The 17802-nt window shown below is 43.1% G+C and overlaps 1 protein-coding gene and 1 long non-coding RNA gene across 3 annotated transcripts in view; both read left to right on the top strand.

Annotated features, from left to right (window-relative positions):
- The window catches only part of LOC124253184 (zinc finger protein 628-like), a 31477-nt gene extending 18028 nt beyond the window's left edge, over positions 1-13449 (top strand). Inside the window, exons 4-7 of one of the 2 annotated variants that reach the window (XM_046686907.1) lie at positions 403-2519; positions 6827-6975; positions 7709-7792; positions 8268-13449. In XM_046686907.1, the coding sequence (XP_046542863.1) occupies positions 403-2519; positions 6827-6975; positions 7709-7792; positions 8268-8494 (2577 nt within the window). In that variant the 3' untranslated portion in view covers positions 8495-13449. Of the gene's footprint in view, positions 1-402; positions 2520-6811; positions 6976-7708; positions 7793-8267 lie in introns of both variants that reach the window. The other variant, XM_046686906.1, reaches the window with a different exon arrangement.
- Positions 13450-13479: 30 nt separating this feature from the next.
- Positions 13480-15761, top strand: LOC124253192. The gene is made up of 2 exons (XR_006892123.1): positions 13480-14496; positions 14529-15761. It is a non-coding gene; the product is annotated as an uncharacterized LOC124253192 (long non-coding RNA).
- Positions 15762-17802: the final 2041 nt, after the last annotated feature.

Genomic DNA, 17802 nt, shown 5'->3' with positions numbered 1-17802 from the left:
GATAAGTAACCAACAGTTGTAATTCTATTGAATGTTTTAACGCATATCCCTGAAATCTGAAATCCCTGAGACCAATATCCCATTGTGTTTAGAATACCAGGCAGGTTAGTGATAGTTCATGTTTTGTGGTTGACACATGTCATCGTATCCCAGATTGATGCTCATGCTGTTGATCACTGGATTGTCTGGTCCAGACTCAATTATTTACAGACCACCGCCATATAGCTGGAATATTGCTGAGTGCGGCGTTAAACATCAAACCAACCAACCTACCAACCAAATCATGTTTTGTGATATCATATCCCTGGATGTTGGATTCTATGGTATCTAGAATATTTTTATTTGGCAGTTTCACAGAAAATGTTGCTAAGTAGCAAGCTCATGGGACTTTGATCTGTTCAGGTGTGTGGGAAATGCTTCAAGGCCAAGGCCAGTATGCTGTACCATCAACGTGCAGCTCACAACATGGCCGTTGAGCTGAGTCAGGGCCTGGAGGAGCGCTATCTACGACTGAAGAATCGTGCTCTCATGAAGTCTCTGCAGGTCCAGGACCAGATCCTGGAGCGGGAGCGAGCACTGCTGGCAGCTGCTGGGAATGGAGGCCAGGATGTTGAGGAACTGGACGATATGGAGGAAATAGATTCTGAATTGGCAGAAGTTAACTCTAGCTCATCCTGTAATACTGACAAGTGGATCAAATACAACGATGATTTCACCCAGAATATTAACCGACAGATTTCTAATACAAGTGAAGGTTCGGTAATTGATGAGGACAGTTTGTTAAATGACTCTTTAGAAAATGGCCATGAAGGGACTATTGTGGATGATGGTGAGTTTACGTGTAGCAAGTTACGTATACGCAATGAGACTGTGATTGTAACCAGACTGGATGGCGTTGACTCTGCAACTGGGAAGGAGGTTACAATGTTTAAATGCTATATATGTGGGCGAATGTTTAGCTCGCTTAGTCGTGTACAGTGCCACCTATCGATGCACTTTGAGCTGGAGATCACTACATACCAGTGCAAGTACTGTGATGCTACCTTCAAACACAAGTCACTCATGGTGCAGCATGTCCTCAAGCACAAGATAAAGGGTGAGAATGTGGACGGTACTGACAATGCTTTGTCCGATGAAGAAGACTATCATGTGAAGGAAGAACCAATGGATACTACAAATGAAAATTCAGGCATAAGCCCATCATCAGAGTCTGACAATACCAAAGTGAGAAGTGATGGATCAGAAACATCCCCCGATTTGAACCAATTGAAGCCAAACAGGTTTAATGGTGTACATGAATGTAAATTTTGTCGTAAAACATTTTCTCGTCAGTTTCTGCTGCAGCGACATGAGCGCATCCACACTGGGCAGAAGGCATTCTACTGCAAGGAGTGTGGGAAGGGATTCAGCGAGTCGGTAAATCTGTCACAACACATGAGTCTCTTCCATGCTGACTCCACCCTGGGTAAACAAGGGACCAGAGGTTTTAATAGGGCCAAACATCGATCTTTGCTCAGAATTGCCTACTGGGATAAGTTCCCTGGTCGGGCCCCTGATCAGGAAGGGGAGCTAGACGATACAGAACCAGCCACTCCAGCTACTTCAGCCACTCCACCAAAGCATTCAGAAGATGATCAGAACCAAAAGGACATGGAACAAGCCAAAGAGATGCTGGAGAAGGATGGAATCAAAGAAGAGGTAACTGTGGTCATGCCGTCTGCTCCACCAACAAACCCCAGTGATCCAACGCCCACCAACCAAACCACTGCACCTCCATCAGAGACCAAAGCTGAAGAAAAAGATCAGGAGGAAAATTCAAATTCTGAGATAATGACTGCACCAAAGCGGTCACTCATTTCATTTTGCAAGGATGGTCCACCTGTGAAATCCAGAAGAAAGTCTGCTGCTCCAACAAAACTTGGGAACTCTAGTCCAGGTTCCACCCCTGCTTCCACTGTAAAGAGTTCTTCTCCCGAGCTGGACCTGAAGATCAAACAGGAGATGACGGAGGAGAGTGAAGGTGAAGCGTCAGTTCCTCCCCCTCCTCACTCGGCGTCAAGTGGTGATGAGCTCCCAACTGTCACCTACTCCACAGCCAGCATGATTGCTTCCATGAACCCACTGCTTCTTGCAAACCACGCTGCTGGGCCATGTCTACTTGGGGCGGGCCTTCTCCCGCGACTACCGTCTGCATCTAATCTTGGTGTTAGTGCTATGATGAACCTGCCCATCTCTATCCAGGTCCCCAGTGAGCCCCCCACCACCAAGAGCCCCTCCCCTACTCAATCCTGCTCATCCAACTCACAGGCTTCGCCATCTGATCCGGACATGCTGGTCGGATGTCCCAGGGTACAATGGAATGCTTCGTCGGGGGCGGACTCGCCGCCTCTGTCATATGGCAGAGATTCTTCCGATCGGAAACCTCTTCCCGACTGGCATCCCCTGTCTAAACTGGCTCTGAACCAGATCGTCACCCATGATGGTCGCAAGGTCACCTCTCTGTCGCGTACACATTCCAGGTAGGTTTCTCAAGCATTCTTGCATGGACTGTGCATGTATTTTGTACCTATTGTGTAAACATGTGGTCTTGTCAAGTTTTTATAAGGGAATGAAACTGTGATAAGTTTGAAACAATAACTGACTAATGCTAATTAATGATATGATTTTGCTCTCATATAATGTGGTAAATCCGAAAAAGTATATTACGTGAAAGGTGAAAAGGTTTATGTTAGAAAACGACTGAAAAGGCAGTAGCCCAGTCGTTACAGCGTTCACTGGTGACACTGAAGGCCCAGGTTCAATTCCCATCATTAATACAGCCTATTTCTGGAGGGTCAGTCATAGTGCTGGACTATTGGTAAAAGTTGGGTTCTACCCAACTGACTCCCTTTGACAGTCTGTCAATGTCTAAGATTTCTTTGTAAATGAAACAGCTGTTACAATCAATCTTTTCACCTGACATGTCTCTTTCATTTTCCTCGTTTACTTACCAGCTGTGTCTCTTGATTCGTAGATAATTGTGTTTTGCTGTCATTGTTGTGCTTGTAGAAAAATATCTACTGATGGTTGACCCAGAGTTGTGCATCATTCATTAACTAATACATGCAGCTGAAAGGTACCGTGCAACAGATGGAGATCAAACTGTTCATGCTGTCAGCATTTTAGAATCTCCTACAGAGAGTGTGTGTTGAAGTGTTGGATGTTGTGTATCCTGCATGGTGGTCTGGTCGACCAGGTCTGTGTTACCATGGTTGCAACTAACAAATTAAGGAGTTAAGGGTCTTCACACATTGGAGTGTCTTTCCACAGTTGTCAAGTCATTGAAACAGAATATGCCAGTTGTCACCAGTCGTCAGTATGGTAGCAGCATACTAACTATTGTTGAACACATCCACATGAACACTATGAACACAATATAACAAAATGGAATTATCCTACAGCCATCTACTTCTGAACATTTTCATATATTTACTGAATCATGGGTTAATAAATAATTGAGATTTCCAATACATAACCACAGACCTTTTGTAATGTTCGATTTACAAGTATACAAATCTGTCATGATATCTGGATATATTTAGGATAGTATCTGAGAGATGCTGAATCGAGTATGGTATAGTGTATTGGTGTACATGTGACTCAGATTTGCATGTAAACCATCTCTGGTCTACTGGTCTGTGTCTATATGTAGTCTGCGACCTCGTATTGCGCTGTACTTGACATGTCCATAATCGTAAATGAAATTAAAAACTTTTAAGGCCTATTCTATTATTAAATCCGATTAACATCACATTTAATCAACACGTTTGTGAAAAGATTATTATTATAACTTTGATAGTGTTTCAGCGAGAGCCATTAAACGAACGAAGCCGGTTAATATTGACCAAAGGATAGAACTCCATCGTATCGCGGTAAACACTAAAACTCGGATTGCAAGGCGAAGTAAGGGAAAAAAAATGAAATTGTTTAACTATCCTTAACGTGAAATCAATTGTAATTGAAGGTGCACAAAACTCTATCCATTATGAAATTTTATTCAAGGAAATAACCAAACTTCCAAAATACTTCATTTTCATCATGATTTTCTTAATATTTGTTTATACTGTTGTTTTTTGGTTTATTTCAGGCATGATTTCAACAATATTTCAATGCAAAATATTTGAAATAATGTTATAATATGAATAAATAATTATGTGAACAACAGTATAAGAAAATCCTTTCTAAATTTCTAGTTTGTTGCAGTGTGCAAATCGTTTTCAGTGAACAGGGATCATTTTTACGTTTTGTGTCCTTATTTGAATTACAACTTTTGGTATTCACCGGGAGATAAATAAAGCTCATGACGTCAGCTACCTTATATGGCAACATGAGATGCAGACGACCTAGTTCAGATCGAGTGGGAAGGGTCATATACGACACGTAAATATTATAGCGTGTATTTGATGAATGGGGTTCAGACAGATTCCATTAGATTCAAGAGTTTAATGTTAATATTTCTGCTGCATAATGCTTACGAAGATTCGATACATCCTGCTGGGTTCTAAAAAGTAAACAAGCGACTGACGTCTGGCTGTCGATTTACATATGCAAATCACCACTAGAAGGCGAAGGAAAACCCGAAATACTGTTTGCCGCGATACAACGAGGTCCGAGTATACACATTAATCGCTTGATATTGGGTCATGGGGGCAACTGATAGATATTAATTACAGTTGTGGTTTGTTTGTAGGCAGGGTGAAAATGTTCAACGTGTTCAACGTGTTTCAAAATGCCCTACTCAGATTTGCTCAAACACAGGAAAATCAACTACTACCAAATAGTTAACATATTCCATTAATCCTGTATATAGCAGTGGTGGTCCCAGCACTAGTATATGGTAGTGGTGGTCCCAGCACTAGTATATAGTAGTGGTGGTCCCAGCACTAGTATATGGCAGTGGTGGTCCCAGCACTAGTATATGGTAGTGGTGGTCCCAGCACTAGTATATAGTGGTGGTCCCAGCACTAGTATATAGCAGTGGTGGTCCCAGCACTAGTATATAGCAGTGGTGGTCCCAGCACTAGTATATAGCAGTGGTGGTCCCAGCACTAGTATATGGGTCCCAGCACTAGTATATAGCAGTGGTGGTCCCAGCAGCACTAGTATATAGTGGTGGGTGGTCCCAGCACTAGTATAGGTAATTGGTGGTCCCAGCACTAGGTGGTGGTCCCAGCACTAGTATATAGCAGTGGTGGTCCCAGCACTAGTATATAGCAGTGGTGGTCCCAGCACTAGTATATAGTAGTGGTGGTCCCAGCACTAGTATATAGCAGTGGTGGTCCCAGCACTAGTATATAGTAGTGGTGGTCCCAGCACTAGTATATAGTGGTGGTCCCAGCACTAGTAGTATGGTCCCAGCACTAGTATATAGTAGTGGTGGTCCCAGCACTAGTATATAGTAGTGGTGGTCCCAGCACTAGTATATATAGTGGTGGTCCCAGCACTAGTATATAGTAGTGGTGGTCCCAGCACTAGTATATGGCAGTGGTGGTCCCAGCACTAGTATATGGTAGTGGTGGTCCCAGCACTAGTATATAGGTGGTAGTGGTGGTGGTCCCAGCACTAGTATATAGCAGTGGTGGTGGTCCCAGCACTAGTATATAGCAGTGGTGGTCCCAGCACTAGTATATGGCAGTGGTGGTCCCAGCACTAGTATATAGGTGGTCCCAGCACTAGTGGTGGTCCCAGCACTAGTATATAGCAGTGGTGGTCCCAGCACTAGTATATAGCAGTGGTGGTCCCAGCACTAGTATATAGCAGTGGTGGTCCCAGCACTAGTATATAGCAGTGGTGGTCCCAGCACTAGTATATGGTAGTGGTGGTCCCAGCACTAGTATATAGCAGTGGTGGTCCCAGCACTAGTATATATATGGTAGTGGTGGTCCCAGCACTAGTATATGTGGTGGTCCCAGCACTAGTATATGCCCAGCACTAGTATATGGTAGTGGTGGTCCCAGCACAGCACTAGTATATAGTAGTGGTGGTCCCAGCACTAGTATATGGTAGTGGTGGTCCCAGCACTAGTATATAGCAGTGGTGGTCCCAGCACTAGTATATAGCAGTGGTGGTCCCAGCACTAGTATATAGTAGTGGTGGTCCCAGCACTAGTATATAGTAGTGGTGGTCCCAGCACTAGTATATGGTAGTGGTGGTCCCAGCACTAGTATATAGCATGTGTTTTAACAGTGGTATGTTTGTGAGCCTCCTTGTTGGGAAGTGTCCAGATGAGGGGAGATAACTCTAGATCAGAATCACCGTTCCGGCAAGTGATATGTTTGTGGCATGATGTGGTGATAACTGTCTGTGGCATGATGCTGCATCCTGTGCAGTTTCTTCATCAATTTTCATGTTTTTCATGACAAATTTGTTTTAAAAAATGTTACTATATTTTGAACAGTTTGAGATAGTATGTATAATATTTCACATTTTACTACACTGTAAATGTTCTCCAAATGCCAAGTACTCAGAATAGTTAAACTCAATAACTATAACAGTGGAAAACTCTCACATCAGTATCGAATTACCAGATTTCAATAACACATCATAAGTATTCTCTAGATCTGAATGTGTCACCAGAATAAATGATTTCCCTTAAACAGTATACGTTGATACATGATTTATCCCAATAGAATGTGTATCTTTGTTGAAATTAATGTGACTTTTCTCTGTTGCAACCTGAAGCCATTGTATTGCTGCCGCTGTCATCACCATCATCATCACTCTGGGTCATTACTAATCAGTAGATTAATTTTTCTTTTATTTTTAATTCAAGAAAATTTTCTGCCAGGTTGCATGTAGTCAACCAACCAGTTGATAGGGAACAGGTTTGCAAACCCACAATCCTGGCTGATGGGCGCACCGTCTACCGATGTGTGTTTTGCTCCAAGGACTTTCTGTCATTCTCTGATATCAACCGACACATGGACTTCCATGAGGGTAGGAACTGTTCTTTCATCAGAATCCCGCAGGGGTTTCATGTGATTTTCTGTTATTAGTTGGTGCCAGTGTCTGACTTTGTGGAATATTGGTCTTTGTTACTCCACAAAGTCTGTGTTAAAAGTATGTGAGTTACGATGTTTGGGACCAGTGCTCCACAAAGTCTGTGTTAAAGTATGTGAGTTACGATGTTTGGGACCAGTGCTCCACAAAGTCTGTGTTAAAGTATGTGAGTTACGATGTTTGGGACCAGTTCTCCAGAAAGTCTGTGTTAAAGTATGTGAGTTACGATGTTTGGGACCAGTTCTCCAGAAAGTCTGTGTTAAAGTATGTGAGTTACGATGTTTGGGACCAGTTCTCCAGAAAGTCTGTGTTAAAGTATGTGAGTTACGATGTTTGGGACCAGTTCTCCAGAAAGTCTGTGTTAAAGTACGGAGTTATGATGTGTTGGAACCCCTTACGAGGTGAGGGGTTCCGATAGTCTGTATCATTTTGTGGGGTCATGAGTCTCTGATGTGTGGTTATTTACTATATGAATTGCAAGTTTCGCTACTAGTTTAAAGGTCTTTGCCAGGATCAGTGTTTCCATAAAACAGTGTGGATATAGTTAAAGTACTCATGTTAATAATAACTGCTGGTACTTTGTGTTTCTAGTTCTACAACACAGTAGGTTCTGTGTATGCCTGATAGCCTTATGGAATAGATGTAATATAGTCATGTGACATTGTTACAGATATCCGGCCATACAAGTGTCAGTACTGTGACTACTATGCTCGAACAAACAGTCAGCTGAAAGTCCACATGATGCGGCACCAGGGTGAGTCCTCCTGCGCTGTCACCTGCCTACTGACTTACTGCTGTGTAACTTCGTACTTGTGTTGGCCTCGTTTGAGATATGTCTCTTTTGTCAGTAGCTAAGCTAATATTAAACGTTTATTGTCTTACTGAGTTGTCAGCCCTACCTTCAAGTGGCAACTAAATATGTTAAGTTATCTGCCCCTTGATCCAGGATCATTATGTAGCAAGTTATCAGACCAGAGTACAGCATTATGTAGAGTTATCTGCCCTTGATATGGGAGTATATATATATATATAACAAGTTATCAGTCCAGAGTTCTAGATGATGGAAAGTTGTCTGCCCTTTATCCAGGAGCAATACGCAATAAGCTGTAAGAGGTATCGGCCCTTGTATTGGAGAATCCTGCAGTCAGGACATGTAAAGTTATCTGCCCTTTATACATGAGTATGAGTTTTTTGCAACAGGCTGAAAGAGTTGACTGCCTTTCTTCCAGGCATTCGTGAGTTCTGCTGCAAGCTGTGTAACTACAAGGGTGTTACCCAGTCGGATCTGAACCGGCACATGAAATCTCAGATACATATGCTCAAGTCTCGCAATGAGTGCCAGCGCTGCGGCGAAGGCTTTGTCACACCGAAAAACCTGGAGAAGCATCTGGAGGGCAACTGCCTCAGCAAGGTCCACAAGTCTGAGAGTTTGGACAGTGGGGAATATAACGACTGATCTGTATGGTCTGTCCCGCCGTCGCCGAACAGGAGCTCCACAACTGTGTACAATGTTTCCTCCGATTATTTCGTTACATCTTTTAGTATGGTTTACAAACTTTATGTCCAAAGTCTTTCAGTTCACAAGTCTCATGTATTTTCGTCATGTTAGCATCAAGAAATCACTGAATTTTAGCTGCGTATTTCCTTTTATGACATACATGTTCATACATTATCATCATGAGCAGACAGGAGTTATTGCCTTTTGATTATGAGTGATTGTATTGTGTGTAATCAAGGCATTTTTGGATAACTACCTCGTATTAGCAATCTCATATTTAGCCATCACAAGTAGCTACAATCTGTAGTATTTGTTGTGTTATGGTACATATGGAATCAGAGTAATATTCACCTCACAGCTCATCGCTACACATCATATCAGTACACAACATGGAGGAAGCATTGTGCTCGATTGTTTCAGGGCTTTTGTTTAAAAATTGCAGTATTTGTAGAGACGTTAGATCTTTGTGAATTACAGGCAGGTAGAATTTATTGTTTTTCTACAGCAATAATGTTATCAAATCAAAATGATGTATATTCTGTTATATTGCTGCAATGTGTATGATATGTTATATCGCTGCGATGTATATATTGGCCAGTTTCCTCGTTACATTCACCATCAATCATTGTTATCAATATCACATGAGAGTTACCTCCCTTTGGTTACATCTACCCGTGCGGCAACGTAGGAACTTTCTCCCTCAAGATAGTGAAAGTGCTGCACATGTGAAGTTGTTCAGAGTTGTACAGATGAGAAGCACTGTTATTGCTGGAACTAAGCACTGCTGTAAACTGCCTCCAGGTGGTGAGATGCAGCTACAGGGAGGTAACTCTTGCAAGACTATCATGTTGAAATGTGTATATCTGCTCCGTTGTTGAGACGTTGTTTGTACAGAACCAGTTTGAGGAGGATGATTACAGACCAGAAAATCCAGTTGTGTACTTGGACCTCATTGCTATTTTATGAAATATTTTCAAATTATTTACACAAATGAATTTGTTTGGAGACTGTTTGGGATGGTGCTCTAGCACTGTTGGTGGTGTGGTCTGTTATCAACAAGTTGACTCTCGTCAAGTAGACTTTGCATAAATAGGAAATACACTTACGTGGAAGCCCTCTTTTGATCCTACAGAAGATTTCCTTCATAAATACCAAAAGGTAAAGAGCGCCTGATCCGTTCAAATCATTGTGAAAACTATCCTGACACATTAATTATAGTATTATGAATGAATTGTCTATTCTTTATCTCAATCGGTAAATCTCAGTTGACTACCTACCTAAATGGGGGCGGTGGGGTAGCCTAATGGTTAAAGCGTTGGTTCGTCACGCCGAAGACCCGGGTTCGAATCCCCACATGGGTACAATGTGTGAAACCCATTTCTGGTGTCCCCCGCCGTGATGTTGCTGGAATATTGCTAAAAGCGGCGTAAAACCAGTCAGTCAGACCTACCTAAATGTTGGCTGGTTTGCTCCACTGTATTTGTACACTGAAACCTTTTAAATCTGGACACCTCTCTTTTAAGGGGATCAGCAAATTTCTGAACAGCTAATTATTGGTAGGGAATAATATATTGTTTGGATATATGTGGGTCCCTATCTAAAGTGTGTGGATGGTGGGCCTATTGGATCTTGCTGTATAACAGGTGATGAGTTACCCAGACATGTGCAAGCCAGGTTCCACTGGTGCATCACCATCTTTTACCAATTGTGATCTAGGATTTATCCAAAGTCAAAATGTGATTGAAAGGTGTTATAGAATTGTGTGGAAGACAGTTTTGGTTACTACTTAACGAGAGTCGACTGACTGGAATGTCAGTCCACAGTTTGAAAGTCGCTGGGTGTTCACACCAGTATCAGGTCCCTGGCCTACACACTGTCCCTCTGAACATCTACTTGAATGAATTATACCATTGAACAAAACCATCTTTCTGGATTTATCTAACCAGTACGTGTCCGAGGAGTGACAGTGTGTTGCCACGGAGATGGTGTGAGCATGTACAACTTGGCCATGGTCTGAGGATTGTCTGGATGTTACGGTGTTGACAACACCATCAGGACAGACCATATGTGATGGTTACCATGGTAACAGTTCTATGGAGAGATACAGTAGATGATGGGCACAGTGGCACAAATGGGACACTGTGTTGATCAAGTTGAAGGTTGTTATCCAGAGTGATATCTTCATTTTAGTTGGGTGGCAAATGCATGTTGTTATGTTGCCATGGTGAATGATGATAGATGAATGAAAAGGTACTGTAGGTATCGCAGTGGCATATTGTTCAGTTGTGAATGTCGAGGCCATGATTCCATTATTAATGTTTGTTTACAGAATATAGTTTTAGAATTGTTTTACCTTCCATGATTGTGATAGATCATTTCAAAAGTTGCACTGGGGTGGCTCCTGTCATGTCGGCCATGTTGCCATGGATATAGAGCGTAGCAACCATTGAGACAAATGAAAATAAGGTGAAGACATCATTACAACCACTGATTGTATAGACAAAGCATTGTGTGTTGAAACTATAAGTGATTATCTTCACAGTCTTGTGTTCTAGTCAGTCCACAGTTTCTCAGTCATCAGTAGGAAACATGTCAGAGAATCTTATTTGTGAACATTTGATGCTTTTGGCAAATGCTTGACTAGATTGTTGCTCGGAAGATACATTTTTTCATGAATCTACCTAAAACAGAGAGGTGTTTTGTGTCTATGTTGCTATGGTTCACTGACCGGCAGTGGTGGGAGCCACTGAGTTTATACTGTCTGATATTTTTCCACATTTTGTGATAGCTGGTGATGAGTTTGGGAAGCATCAAGTCTCTGTGAATATTGAGTCAATGTGCGACCCAGAGATGGGTCCAGCAGTCATGTTGTCGTGACAACAGGAACAGGGTGGCTCTGTAAACTGTGTGATTGCTCATGTGGACAACCTTCGGTTGATTTCCTGAATACTCCTGCCTAGATATGGGATGATTATTGGCACATGCAAGGTCAATTTTCTTAAATTAATCGAAGATATTTCATTTAGTTTGTGTTTATATTATGTGGAAGAGAAAACTGTTAGCTGTTACAAAAAGCGTGGTTTTGTCAGGGGAGATACAGTTCTCACCTGGCCCACTGTCAAGTGCTAATGTACTATTCCCAGAGACTTGGTGCCCTGCAGTGGACTGACTGGGTGGTGGAGACCATTGTGATTGGAGGTGGACATGCTGGGCTCCACTGTTGGTGGATATGTAGTAACAGCCCAGAGATTGTGGAAATCCATGTTGAGTTGTACAGAAATATGTAAATGAGATTTTATCATGTTATTGTTTAGATAGATTTATGTTCCGTGTGGTGGGCATATGGATGTACATGAATGTCAGTGACTCCTATGACGTGTGTATATTTTGGAACAGCAGTTATATTGGAGACTAAGTTTTACAAACCAGAATTGATGTAAATCTGTTTTAGTACTTTTGTAGTGTTCTGTTTAACAGACTGAAGAGTTTTGAGCCTGTCCTCCATGTTTTCCTTGTCTGTTCTCTCTCCTGTGTTGTCTCCCCTTCATCAGTCTGTGTGTCTATCCTGTTGTTAACAGGTACAAGTTATCTCCCTTTCATTACAAAGTTGTTTGAACTGATCTCTTCAGATCTCTTTGATCAGATGTGAACGATTGTTGGCTGGCTTACATTTCTGAAAAAAAGGTGATCAAAACGTTTTCTGAATTTAATAATTGCAAAATGATGTTCACATTTTGGTATGGGCATCATGAAAAAGGGAAATAGCATTCTGCCTGATTGTCTTGACTTGGACTCATATTCGTTCCTACTCACAACTTGTTGAAACGTAATTGTATATATTGGAAATTTGTTAAGAATTTTCTAGTTCGGGGATATTAAGTGATGATTGTTAATGTTTATCAAATTTTACTGTCTGTTATATGTACTGTAGAATGTATAACCAGGTCTTTTGCAAAAGTAACATCTGGTGATTCACTGTTACCATGGTTACAAGAGGTAGAGTTTTCAGCTGTCTTGTAGATCCGTGTTTCAATAGAGAGGTACATAGATAGGGTAGATAGAGCTGACTGTGAAAACAATGAAGCAATCAAATTCTGTAATTCCTTGTCGGTGTATAGGTAGTTGAATTCCCTGAGGTGTTTAAGGAATTAGCAAACATTTAACTGATGATGCATTTAAGTCCTATAGTCAACAATCTGTTTCAGTGTTAGTAAGTACATCATGCTTGCTGTAACAAACTGTTATGAGCATTCAAAGGGCACTCATTATGTTTGAAAAACTGTTGAAGTGTTTTTCTGCCGTTAGTTGTGTTGTTTCCTGTTACACATGTGATATTGTGGATGCGTGATAGACGATACTTGTTATGTTGCATTCACCCATCTTTCGGGGCCAAGCTTGTGTAAGAGTAACCTCATATGGTTGTATTGATGCTTTGTTTTGGCAAATATATATTTCCTTGAGTTTAACCAGATTGTATTTGTCTGAATGTATGTCTGTACGTCTGTGTTTTCTTTTCATCCAAGGTGTGAGAGCAGTGTAGATTTTGAACTTTTATTACAATTTTAGCATTTTATTATTCATATACATAGTGTACATTGGGGCAGGGATTCGGAACTTTGTATTTGCATATATCAAACTCAATGAAGTATTATTGGGTCTCGAGATGCTTCCTGAAATTTTCTTATTCTATTTTGATTTTGTTCGTGCGTGAATTAATGTATACTGAAGTAGTATGATTTTCTTTGATGCTCTTGAAAACACGACCTCCACTTCCGATAGCAGTTTTGACAGTGAAATAGCCTAGCAGTGGCAGTTTCCTACATCGAAGTCCCAGGTTCAATTCCCTAAGTGGGAACCCAATGTAAACCCAACGCTTCTTGTCCTGAGACGTGATGTGGCTGGAATATTGTTTAAATGGACATTGTCCAGTACTCAGCATCTCCAGGGGGGAACAGTGATCATCGGTGGCCATCTGCAGAGTTGTCTCCCTTTGGACCAAGCTGTTCAAGGGTTTGAAAGCCTGATTTGTCCCAGTTTCATGTGTTGGTCCCATGTTGTGGTATTCACTGCAGTGGTGGCACCTGCATCATGTTGGGACTCCTACCGTAGAACAGAGATGTGTTACATATGATAAACACCTGTAGAACTCGCTACAGCAGTACTGGATCATCCTTCTGGCTCTGCTGTCAGTAGATTTGTCTCACTAGTAGTAAGTCAATTCCATCAGTTCTCCTACGTCTGCGTACTAAACATCAGTTATACACTCTAGTGTCACTGTACTGCAGCTGCTAGTGGGGATGTGCTGATGTGAGACGTCTACTGCTAGTGGGGATGTGCTGGTGTGAGACGTCTACTGCTAGTGGGGATGTGCTGGTGTGAGACGTCTACTGCTAGTGGGAATGTGCTGGTGGGAGACGTCTACTGCTAGCGGGAATGTGCTGGTGTGAGACATCTACTGCTAGTGGGGATGTGCTGGTGTGATACGTCTACTGCTAGTGGGGATGTGCTGGTGTGAGACATCTACAGCTAGTGGGGATGTGCTGATGTGAGACGTCTACTGCTAGTGGGGATGTGCTGGTGTGAGACGTCTACTGCTAGTGGGGATGAGCTGGTGTGAGACGTCTACTGCTAGTGGGGATGTGCTGGTGTGAGATGTCTACTGCTAGTGGGGATGTGCTGGTGTGAGACGTCTACTGCTAGTGGGGATGTGCTGGTGTGAGACGTCTACTGCTAGTGGGAATGTGCTGGTGTGAGACATCTACAGCTAGTGGGGATGTGCTGGTGTGAGACGTCTACTGCTAGTGGGGATGTGCTGGTGTGATACGTCTACTGCTAGTGGGGATGTGCTGGTGTGAGACGTCTACTGCTAGTGGGGATGTGCTGGTGTGAGACGTCTACTGCTAGTGGGGATGTGCTGGTGTGAGACGTCTACTGCTAGTGGGGATGTGCTGGTGTGAGACGTCTACTGCTAGTGGGAATGTGCTGGTGTGAGATCTACAGCTAGTGGGGATGTGCTGGTGTGATACGTCTACTGCTAGTGGGGATGTGCTGGTGTGAGACATCTACAGCTAGTGGGGATGTGCTGGTGTGAGACGTCTACTGCTAGTGGGGATGTGCTGGTGTGAGACGTCTACTGCTAGTGGGGATGTGCTGGTGTGAGAGACGCCTACTGCTAGTGGGGATGTGCTGGTGTGAGATGTCTACTGCTAGTGGGGATGTGCTGGTGTGAGACGCCTACTGCTAGTGGGGATGTGCTGGTGTGAGACGTCTACTGCTAGTGGGGATGTGCTGGTGTGGTGAGACATCTACTGCTAGTGGGGATGTGCTGGTGTGAGACGTCTACTGCTAGTGGGGATGTGCTGGTGTGAGACATCTACTGCTAGTGGGGATGTGCTGGTGTGAGACGTCTACTGCTAGTGGGGATGTGCTGGTGTGAGACGTCTACTGCTAGTGGGGATGTGCTGGTGTGAGACGTCTACTGCTAGTGGGGATGTGCTGGTGTGAGACGTCTACTGCTAGTGGGTATGTGCTGGTGTGAGACGTCTACTGCTAGTGGGAATGTGCTGGTGTGAGACGTCTACTGCTAGTGGGAATGTGCTGGTGTGAGGCGTCTACTGCTAGTGGGAATGTGCTGGTGGGAAGCGTGATGGTGTTTAAGATTATACTGCTTCTGTCTGCCATCATCTAACACTGTTAAAACGAACAACAGCTATAATTTATGCTCCACATCCTACATGTTTCATTTAACTGCTTGTTGATCAGGAGTTTGTTCCACAGGTATTCCATGTTGCAGTGCCAAGCTACTTTCACTGACAAAATTGATGAATAATAACTTTCTCTATCACTGTTATGCCATATTACACTGGTAACAATGACAAATATTATTTTAATTGGTTTGTATATTTTGCAGATGTTTCAACCTTTAATTGTTATTGAGGACTAATTGAGTTAAATCTTGGACATAGTATTTGTCATGGCTACATGCTGGAACACACTGGTGACCAGGAAGATAGTATCTTGTCAGTACCCACAACAGAGAATAGTCTTAAAAGGAAGATTACAATAGGCATTTTGTGTTGATGGTCGACCGAGACAACGTGTACCTCGTTCTTACTTACGTATTATTATTATTATTATTACATTGTTTTATAAAGACTACCTCCATGTAAAGGCTCCAGCCGACTACGCTTTACATACTAATATGGAATAAAACATTTCATGGTTATTTTCTGTGCTGTTTTCTATGGTTGCTTTAGGTCTCAATCAGCTATATTCCACTGGGGTGGACAGTTGTGCTATGAAGGTGTATCATACTCAGTAAACCAAGTCCTGCACCTGACCACACATCTTTTTCGGTTGATTCCTATAACAGTTTACTTGGGACCAATTGTATGCTATTATTTCAACAGGGTTTGGGGGCATCATGCCGAAGGCCCAGGTTCGATTCCCCACATGGGTACAATATGTGAAGCCCATTCCTGGTGTCTCCAACCATGATGTTGCTGGGATAGTCACAAAGCAGCATAAAACCCCACTCACTCACTCACTCCACAGGGTTCTGACCTTAGACACCAACACAAATGATGTAACCATTTCTTGTTTGTTGTTTAAAGATGCACTCTTCAATATTCAGCTATGTCTGCAGACAGTAGTGCTTGTTACTGGGGTGGTCTCTTGATTGGGTTTGGGTCTCTATGGTCAGACATTTGTATCTATAACTGGGGTGGGGTCTATGGTCAGACGGTTGTGTTTGTAACTGGGGTGGGGTCTGGTCAGACGGTAGTGTCTGTAACTGGGGTGGGGAAGTGCGGTCTATGGTCAGACAGTAGTGTCTGTACCGGGTGGATATGGGGAGACAGTAGTGTCCGTAACCGGTCAGACGGTTGTGTCTGTAACTGGGGTGGGGTCTATTGTCAGACAGTAGTGTCGGTAACTGATGTGGGGTGGGTTCTATGGTGAGACAGTAGTGCCTAACTGGGGTGGGGTGGGTTCTATGGTCAGACGGTAGTGTCTGTAACTGGGGTGGTGGTGGTCAGTGGCTGGTCTCTATTGATTGGGTCGGCTGTCTCTGGTCTAGTTTCTGGCGACGTGGGATGGGGTTTATAACGTTATTTAGCTGGACCACTACTGGATACAGCGGGCCTCTAAACTCACACTCGGTCAGCGGGGCAGCATGACTCCCACGTGGTGTTGACCTTCAGATCGCCCTGCAACAGAACTGATCAACTGTATATCGATTCAATTGATCAGGATCACGTGACACCGTTGCTTTGATTAGTTTCAGGTAATGGTAATATATCCAATCATATATCTCCATGGCAACGATGTGAATGTGAATGCAAGTGGGGAGGGACAGGTGTTTGTGTGTATTGACAGCGATTGTTGGAATGCTCCATCCTCCTCTGCTTCAGTTTTTGGCGAGGTGAAATAGCAGTCAAGATGATCATCAGAATAGGTAGATTCACGTGACGCCATGTGAGTCATACAGATCGATATGCCGCCCAGCCTGCACAACTATTGACAAGTTTAAAGGTATACGTTCGTTTTTTTAACCTGCATCGGTATATATTTTCAATATCAGTAAACGGTATTGAACACCGATGCCTTAAATAATATAACTTTGTTGTACTTGAGTCGAAAAATATTTAAAAGACATTCTCGGTTTTCGGTGTCGAAAGATTCAGTTTCCGATACTGGAGCAGGACAAACACTTTTAGTCCATGTCTGAACTCAACTGGTGAACTGGGTGAGTATGGTGAAACGCCGCTTCCAGCAATATTCCAGCAATATCACGTTGAGGCTGGAATCAGAATGGTACGTCATGTGAATGAGACGGGTAAGGTTTCTTAGGAGCCCAACACCTCTGCGATGAACTCCTGCAGCCAAACGCTGCCCCCCACCTCCCTGTGTAGCCACGTTGTACATCTCCTCCACCACACACATGTACACGAGACAGTGTGTACCCACCTCCCTGTGTAGCCACGTTGTACATCTCCTCCACCACACACATGTACACGAGACAGTGTGTACCCACCTCTCTGTGTAGCCACGTTGTACATCTCCTCAACCACACACATGTACACGAAACAGTGTGTACCCACCTCCCTGTGTAGCCACGTTGTACATCTCCTCCACCACACACATGTACATGAGACAGTGTGTACCCACCTCCCTGTGTAGCCACGTTGTACAACTCCTCAACCACACACTTATACATGAGACAGTGTGTACCAACTTCCCTGTGTAGCCACGTTGTACATCTCCTC

Source organism: Haliotis rubra, unplaced genomic scaffold, assembly GCF_003918875.1.
Source record: "Haliotis rubra isolate DU_JTF1 unplaced genomic scaffold, ASM391887v1 Scf534, whole genome shotgun sequence".
In the NCBI taxonomy this organism is placed as follows: Eukaryota; Metazoa; Mollusca; class Gastropoda; order Lepetellida; family Haliotidae; genus Haliotis; species Haliotis rubra.
This window is presented reverse-complemented; position numbering and strand designations above follow the sequence as displayed.